Below are 8992 nucleotides of genomic sequence, written 5' to 3' on the forward strand. Positions count from 1 at the left end.
CTTTTGCTCTTTTGATAACACTGGTCATTGACGATTTCAGAATCGGTGGTTATTTGAATTATCAGAATATGGGACAAGATATGTTTCTGAAATTCTAAACCTATTGTGCTTTTGAAAGTTATTTTTATCTCTGTACCCATCATCATCTTTGTCATTATCAGGAGGAAGATTCTCGAGGGAGGAGGAGGAGGAGGAAAAGGAAAGAGAAATGGGAGGAGGAGGAGGAGGAGGAGGAGGAGGAGGAGGAGTGAGTGAGTGAGGAAGAAGAGATAGAGAGAGAAGAGGAAGGAGAGCCTTTGCTTTATAATCACCAGTTGGATCTCCGTTACCATCAGCTCCGCATACGTCTAACGTGACGTCACGCTCACGATTCTTACAGACAATTCTAACGGCATACAAGAATCACACACAAGAATCGGCACCTCTGAGGACCAGTCAGTTACTTATAAGTTACTTTGAGAGAGAGAATCCTCTCAAAAAAAATTTCTAAAGCATGAGAAACAGCTAGGAAGAAGGAAGGCCATCATCTCCTTGGTACAGAGAGAGTTAAGGCGAGGATGGAGACCCCAGTGCATGTCTCTCTTGAAGGTTACTCGTGGTGCGTTTTCGGTCGCCTCGCGTCGGTTACCGCTACTGATTTTTACCGAAGAGGGTCACGGTCGAGCGGGACTGCTGTCAGTTTCCACTGTTTTTCCAGCCCTGTCTCTCGGAAATCATGCAGTCCAGATACCTTACTCCTAAGTCCTCACTTTTCCTTTCAAGTCAGAAGTTTCCTCTCGCTTTGCACAATGTGTCTTCACTTGTTTTAATACTTCCAGAAGTTTCTCTCTCTCTCTCTCTCTCTCTCTCTCTCTCTCTCTCTCTCTCTCTCTCTCTCTCTCTCTCTTTTATTCAGGTTTCTGGATCATCGTAATGAAATGAATTCGTCAGACATAAGGTTGAATTCTCCACATATTTCGGAAATAACTTTGACTCACAATACCAAATCTATCCTCCCAGCTACGTCATTCTTAAAAATAACCGCCTTCTCTCTCTCTCTCTCTCTCTCTCTCTCTCTCTCTCTCTCTCTCTCTCTCTCTCTCTCTTACTCAGGTTTCTGAATCATCGCAATGAAATGAATTCGTCAGATACAAGGTTGAATTCTCCATGTATTTAGGAAATAACTTGACTCACAATATCAAATCTATCCCCCCAGCAGCGTCATTCTTACAAGAAACAAATAACCGCCTTTTCTCTCTCTCTCTCTCTCTCTCTCTCTCTCTCTCTCTCTCTCTCTCTCTCTCTCTCTCTCTCTCTCTCTCTCTCTTATTCAGGTTTTTGGATCATCGTAATGAAATGAATTCGTCAGATACACGGTTGAATTCTCCACGTATTTAGGAAATAACTTTGACTCACAATATCAAATCTATCCTCCCAGCTACGTCATTCTTACAAGAAACAGATAACCACCTTTTCTCTCTCTCTCTCTCTCTCTCTCTCTCTCTCTCTCTCTCTCTCTCTCTCTCTTATTCAGGTTTCTGGATCATCGTAATGAAATGAATTCGTCAGATACAAGGTTGAATTCTCCACGTATTTAGGAAATAACTTTGACTCACAATATCAAATCTATCCTCCCAGCTACGTCATTCTTACAAGAAACAGATAACCGCCTTTTCTCTCTCTCTCTCTCTCTCTCTCTCTCTCTCCCCTACATGCGTGGACGTGGAGAGAGAGAGAAGAGAGAGAGAGAGAGAGAGAGAGAGAGAGAGAGAGAGAGAGAGAGAGAGAAGGGTAAATAACATTTCGGCACCAAATTTAGCTGTGATTCGACAGCTAAAATTTCGTAAATCAATCAAGCAATCAACTAATCTTAGCTCTTCGTCTCTTCATTTTCAATAAAGACACTTCAAAAACTCAAGAGCAACACGAGATAACATTTCATATTTATAAGAAAAAGCTGTTGAATCAATCTACGTTGAATTCAGGTAATAATATCGATACACGCAACTGGATCAGTTTTCACTTGACGGAGAAATTGTTCTCAATAAAAAAAAAACACACAAGTAAAAAATGCTCCGAAGTTTCTTCGGCAAAATCGAGTTTTCTGAACAGAGCATAATACTGTATGAAACTCTCAGTCAAGGCCCATGAAAATCTCATCCGCGGCCCATGAAAATTTTAGCCACGTCCCGGTGGTGGTCTGTGTTGTTGGCACCTATAGCGGTCCCAGACGCACGATCATGGGTAACTTTAACCTTAAATAAAATAAAAACTACTGAGGCTAGAGGGCTGCAATTTGGTATGTTTGATGATTGGAGGGTGGATGACCAACATACCAATTTGCAGCCTCTACATCACTAGTTTTTAAGATCTGAGGGCGGACAGAAAAAAGTTCGGACGGACAGACAAAGCCATCTCAATAGTTTTATTTTACCAAAAACTGAAAACCAAGATAGAAAATTCCCAGAGAAATTACAATAAGTAATAACAGTGACTTTCTTTCCTCTGCTCCCGAAAACCGAGCAGACAGGTGATTGCCTTGCTCCTTCAATGTCAGTTACAACAAAAATAAAACCTTTATAACGCTGGCTGTTATTGAAATAATGAAAAATCTAGTAATTATTAAGATGACATAATAAACAGAAAAAAAAGTTTATCTTTTCAAAAATTCATCCTGCTACGTGCTTGGATATATAAACTGAAGGGAAACCCTGAATCAAACTACACGGTAATGTTATTGTACCAGTTGTAAAAATGGTTATTTCTCCATTACAATTGTAAGTTGGGTTTGCAACCAAAATATCAAAAGGAAAAGCGTACAAGGCGTCGCCAGGACCCCTCTCTCTCTCTCTCTCTCTCTCTCTCTCTCTCTCTCTCTCTCTCTCTCTCTCTCTCTCTCTCTGCATATATTTAGGTCATGCTATCTCAATAACCTCCAGAGAATGATTCGCAAAGATTTCCTTTTTTACATTTTAATCCGCATACTTTGACGCCTGTGACTTGACCTAAAGAAGTATCGGCATTCCAGATATCCATCGAGAGGAACACTTTGATGGAACAGTTCACCTTAAGGAGACAACTAATGAAAAAAACACACTTGACGATGAGAAGCAGGAACCACGTATCTCAATCAAATGGTTCACAATGACTGTATTTATAGTGTGTGGTCGTGTATTGTTGAGAGAGGGAGAGAAAGAGAGGATTCAACAAAAAGATGGACTGGCCAAACCTAACCTACCCTAACCTAACCGAAATTCCAGAGAAGATTACGAAAACCAAGTATCCTTATAGCTTCGCCAATCACATGGTTCACAATAACTGTATATTGTACAGTGTGTGTGGTCGTGTATTGATATGAGAGAGAGAGAGAGAGAGAGAGAGAGAGAGAGAGAGAGAGAGAGAGAGAGAGAGAGAGAGAGAGAGGAATCAACAAAAAGATGGACTGGCCAAACCTAACCTGCCCTAACCTAACCGAAATTAGAGAGAAGATTACGAAAACCATGTATCCTTATAGCTTCGCCAATCACGTGGTTCACAATAACTGCATATTGTACAGTGTGTGGTCGTGTACTGATGAGAGAGAGAGAGAGAGAGAGAGAGAGAGATATGGCTCATTCATTTTTTGTCATCTAAGTATCCCAAACCATCTTGACTTCTCCACCCTCCTCCACCTTCAGAGTGGCCTGGTGCCAAACCAAATGAAGACCACAACAAAAGATGGTCTAACCTAGCCTCTAACCATGCCGGAGAAGCTTACGAAAAACAGCAGCCTTACAGCTTTCCCTCCTCAACTACGGCTGGCATTAAAAAAGAGACCCAAATGTTTTTAATTCCAACCTTGATTTCATTTTCTCGGAATGCGGCCACTAAGTGAGGTCGTGAACTTGGATTTACGACGAGGTCAACATGCCCTTAAAACACTGACCTGAAACTGGTTCAGAAAGCGTTCCTCGCTCTGATAAGATAATTGGCATTCGCTCTAAGGTGGGGGCGGGGAGTGGGTAGGGAAAGGAACGCCTTGTTTTTATTTCTTTGAATAATGAGATCACATACTAAAGTCCATTGCTCTCTGCAAAATGCGGTAATTATATGATAACTGCGTAGGAATTAGGGGGTCAGTGAAACAGGCTCTCTTGAGTTCTTAATTAAGACAATGTAAAAGCCGACAAATGAAACAAATAAAGCAATCTTCTTGCCTAGAGGGTTTACGGACGATGTTTTTTTAACTAATTTCAACAATGTTCAGATATAAAATATACTGTTGCAAATACGCATGAATTTACCAAAAGACCTTACGCCACCTAAATACACTTATTACAAAGGCTCAGTGATGAAAGGAACTGGTGCTTCAAAATGATATTTAAGGAAAAACAATTTCAAATTAGTATTGAATGTAGCACAATTTCACATTATTATTTAAGGAAACACAATTTCAAATGAATATTTAAGGAAACACAAATTCAAATTAATACTTAAGGAAACAGAATTTCAACTTAATATTTAAGGAAACACTATTTCAAATGAATTTTTAATGAAACACAATTTCAAATTAATAGTTAAGGAAAATATAATTTCAAATTAATGTTTAAGGAAACAATTTCCAATCAATTTTTAATTAAACAATTTCCAATTAATATTTAAGGTAGCGAAATTTCAAATTACTATTTATGGCAAGACATTACGCTTGTAAAATCAAGATCACAGGACATTTCGGTGCTCTGTTTTTGATAAATCCTGCAACCACTGACTGCGCAGGCCGAGGAAGAGAGTAACCACACAAGAAGACTTATAATTCTTCAGTAAACATACAAACATCTTTATCCTTACCTTGTGCTAAGGCAATCGCCGCCAGAAGGATGACCCCCAGGGCCAACCACCGGAGCCTCTGAGGACACAAAAAGAAAAAAAAAATTATTCAGTTGAAATTAAATCTGTCAGAGAAATCTAACATTCATTGCCTGCCAGGTTTCAAAACTGGTTATAAATTTGCTGCCCAGCCTCCTGAACTATTACTTCTTATTATAATGGCCATGAATAATAATAATAATAATAATAATAATAATAATAATAATAATAATAATAATAATAATAATAATAACTACAAACCCATATCCATTCAGAATTTGTCTGATACTCCAATAAACTTGTGACGCATGAAACGAAAACCCAAGAGACAAATGCATGATAAAGGAAATGCGTAAAGAATTGAAAACTCAATTGTTCAAGTCCAATTTTCTTAACATATTCGTATTTTCGTACCAGCAAAACTTGAACCTTTGCAAAACGAAATCGAACAGGAAGCGACGTGAAAAAAAAAGCCTTTGGGAACGAAAGTGTTTTTTTTTTTTTTTCAAACGGTCATCACATCTTCGGTTGTCCGCCATTTGCGAGTAAAATGGCGTATTATAGCTATTTTTTGCTCGAGAAAGTAAGCGAATCTTAATGTCACGTCAGGTTATTATTCACAAGTTGAGCATATTGGATTTTTCCTCCTTTAGTTATTTTTATATTTTTAGATTTTTAGTTTATATATACTGTATATATATGTATGTATGTATGTATGTATGTATATATATATATATATATATATATATATACATCCATATATATATATATATATATATATATATATATATATATATATATATATATATATATATATATATATATATATATATATATATATATATTTATTTATTTAATGTCGTTTAAAATCAGTAATCTCAAAATAATTTTAATCTAGTCACGGCAACGAAATGATAGTAATATATATAAACTGCTAAATCCCAAATGACATTTTCTCTCTCTCTTCTCTCTCCTCTCTGGAAAGAGAGAGAGAGAGAGAGAGAGAGAGAGAGAGAGAGAGAGAGAGAGAGAGAGAGAGAGAGAGAGAGAGAAAGAAAGTTAGGGCTGAAATCTGCAATCTAGACTCGGTCGCAAGTCGTAATAGCAAGAATAACAAGCATTTTCCCTCATGTGGCGTGCGCGCAGACGCAGAAAGACCTTCCCTTGGGCGCTACTGCTGGTGCTGCCCTCTAGTGGCGAAAGAGCCCGAGGCGCCGCCTGCAGGGGTTAAGCAGTGACGTACTTGAGAGAAAATTACGGTGAAATTGGCCAAATTAGAAATGGGTTTTCGAAATGGGGGAGGGGACCCGAGAATAAGTCTTTTTGGAGCTATTAAGAAAGACAAGAATGAAATGGGGGGGGTTTTTTGTGTTGTAATCTGAAACGCTAATTCTTACGATTTGGTGTTTCTCGAAGCAGTCACTTTTAAGCTGACACTCCCCCAAGCTGACATTTCGGCTTTAAGCTGACACTTATCACGGACCCGAAGATCGTTGGCTGACTTTTTTGCCATTCGTAACTATCGCTGAATGCTTCCCCTGACATTCGCAAAATGTGGGATTTTGTCATCTAATGAAAAGACTTTGCTTGCTGTAGATTGTAGATCCCTTGGTTTCCCGAATCCCTTGCTCAGAAAAGCTATATGGTTTCCTTTGCACTGTAGTGATATCTCTCTCTCTCTCTCTCTCTCTCTCTCTCTCTCTCTCTCTCTCTCTCTCTCTCTCTCTCATTTCATATGATAAGTCTAAACGAAAACTGCAGCTCTTTCTGCAGTGATAGGCATTAAGAAATTTCGTGTGTGAGTGTGTGTGTGTGTGTGTATATATATATATATATATATATATATATATATATATATATATATATATATATATATATATATATATATATATATACATATACATATATACGTACGCATACACACAAACACACACACACACACATCCTCCCCAGCTCAAAGCAAATTCTTGGGCACGCAGTCACACATTTAACTTAAATCCAAATGATTCAAGTATCTGTGTGAACAAGATGACCTTGGAGGTCAGAGGTTAAAGGAATTGTCAAGGACTATAAATAGCCACCCAGTCCTCACTGACGTGGCGTAAGGCGTCACGTCCAACAAATCTTGGCGATTAAATCCGAAGTGGAATAGAATTAAGCCCATTCTTGCAACAAATTTCAAGGAAAGATAAATGCCTCTGCATCCTTTTTTCATAAAATCTTTCAAGTCTTTTACTGTCTTTAACAATCTCACCTACTGCATTCTGTAATTCAAGAAAGATCTCAATGTCTGCAGCATTGCTTTTCTATTATAGCCTCCATAGCAAGAGAGTAGAATAGAATAAAATATAGAATTTAGGGCAAAGGTCAAGCGCTGGGACCTATCATGTCATTCAGCGCTGAAAGGGAAATTGACAGTAAGAAGGTTTGAAAGGTTTAACAGGAGGATAGCCTCGCGTTTTCAATAGAAAACAGATTTTTAGAGAGGGTGGAAAATAAGATGGAAGAAAATAATATGAACGGATGAAAAGTAAAAGAAATGAGAGAGGTTGCAACTAGGGGTCGAAGGGACGCTGCAAAGCCCTCTAAGTAATGCCTACAGTGCACCAAATGAGCTGCACTGACAGCACTACCCTCATATAAGTAAGGACGCAGCCACAAGGCGTCGTCCCAATAAACGATTGTCTCTGTTGCCCTGGTGGTCAGTCGACTGCTGTGAGACGCCGCTGCCGTAGCTGAAAGGCTAGGAGCTAGCAGCAGTCTAATCTCTCTGTATACTAGGAGCTGAAACTCGGGGAAAACTGTAACTCCCAGATTTCGTCCCAGACCAAAAGCAAAGATCTTCCTCCTCAATTCATGACGGTAAAACGAGGCGTTCCTTTGACATAATCCACCGCTGGCTAAAATGTCCATTCCTTTTGGCTACGGTCTCATCGTAGCCAAATGCGACGTTAAATACGACAATTGCCGTTGCGTGTCGCTGGGATATATTTATATACTTGTTCGACGGAAATTAAAAGCGACTATATTTTCATTGCCAGGTGGATCTTCGCCCCTTTACTTTCCTGTTTATTTTCACTGATATTCTCTCTCTCTCTCTGTCTCTGTCTCTGTCTCTGTCTCTCTCTCTCTTTCTCTCTTTCTCTCTCTCTCTCTCTCTGCCAGTATATTTAGTTCTCAAACACGCAGGAAATTAAAAACGACAATAGTTTCACTGTCACGTGCATCTTCGCGTCTTTATACTCTCTCTCTCTCTCTCTCTCTCTCTCTCTCATTCTCAATATACTCAATTCTGAAAAGTTACACTTCGTAGAAACAGCATAAAAGAAAGTACGAATTTCGGTATATTTTAAGGCAACACAGAATTCTGATTTCCTTATTATCAATCATTTTAAATTATTCAAATTATAAAACTATATATACCAATGTAATCAGAATAATGTGGCACAATTATACACACCTCCTTAGACCTTCACGCAAGCGCAATAACCCAGTTTTTAATGAAGGGTGTTTTAGTTTCTCAAGTTCTTCGAGTTAACTTTCGCCCAGTCAAGTTTCTCTATGAGTCTTTATGACAAGCCAGCAGAGGAAAAAAATATATTCAGAATTTTTCGTCATACATTATTCACAAAAGAGAGACAGACAGACAGACAGATGTGTATTTGAAGTACAATACCTGTTTTTTTTTTTTTTTAATAAAGCCATATCAATTCATAATGGAATTTAGATTGCTTTCTCAAAATGAATAATTCGTCCTATTTTTTGGCAGAGTGTCGGATATGCATTTTTTCATTTTTTTTATTCATCTGCGCCGACGGTGATTTTATCATAGACTTCCTGTTTCAGCTAAGTATCTTGTCTCTCTCACCATAAATCCTGGATGGTGAGAGAGAGGCAGATCCAGGAGAGAGAGACAGACTTGATAAATTGCTGAAACAAAAAATCAATGATACAATCATCATAGATGCAGATAAATAAAAAAAATTATAAAAACTGCATATTCGACACTTTGCCATAAAAGGGGCGAATTACATCCCATACGACTGTGCCACATAAAGATAACATTTCACATCGCAATGTCTTCCAAGATTTTTTACTTATTTTCCTTCATGGTCTTATTTCCCAGGATGGCCTTCGATGGAATAAACAGCAATGGAAAAGGGAAGAA

At 38.4% G+C, this 8992-nt stretch overlaps 1 protein-coding gene across 2 annotated transcripts in view; it reads right to left on the bottom strand.

Moving 5' to 3' along the window:
• Positions 1-8992, bottom strand: part of Cht7 (chitinase 7) — a 234581-nt gene that overhangs the window by 40207 nt on the left and 185382 nt on the right. For both annotated transcript variants that reach the window (XM_067104046.1, XM_067104045.1), the window contains one exon: positions 4807-4864. Coding sequence is in view for 1 of the 2 variants with exons in the window: in XM_067104045.1 (XP_066960146.1) it covers positions 4807-4864 (58 nt within the window). In the remaining variant the exon portion in view is untranslated. The remainder of the gene's footprint in view (positions 1-4806; positions 4865-8992) is intronic.

Source organism: Macrobrachium rosenbergii, chromosome 5, assembly GCF_040412425.1.
Source record: "Macrobrachium rosenbergii isolate ZJJX-2024 chromosome 5, ASM4041242v1, whole genome shotgun sequence".
Lineage (NCBI taxonomy): Eukaryota > Metazoa > Arthropoda > Malacostraca > Decapoda > Palaemonidae > Macrobrachium > Macrobrachium rosenbergii.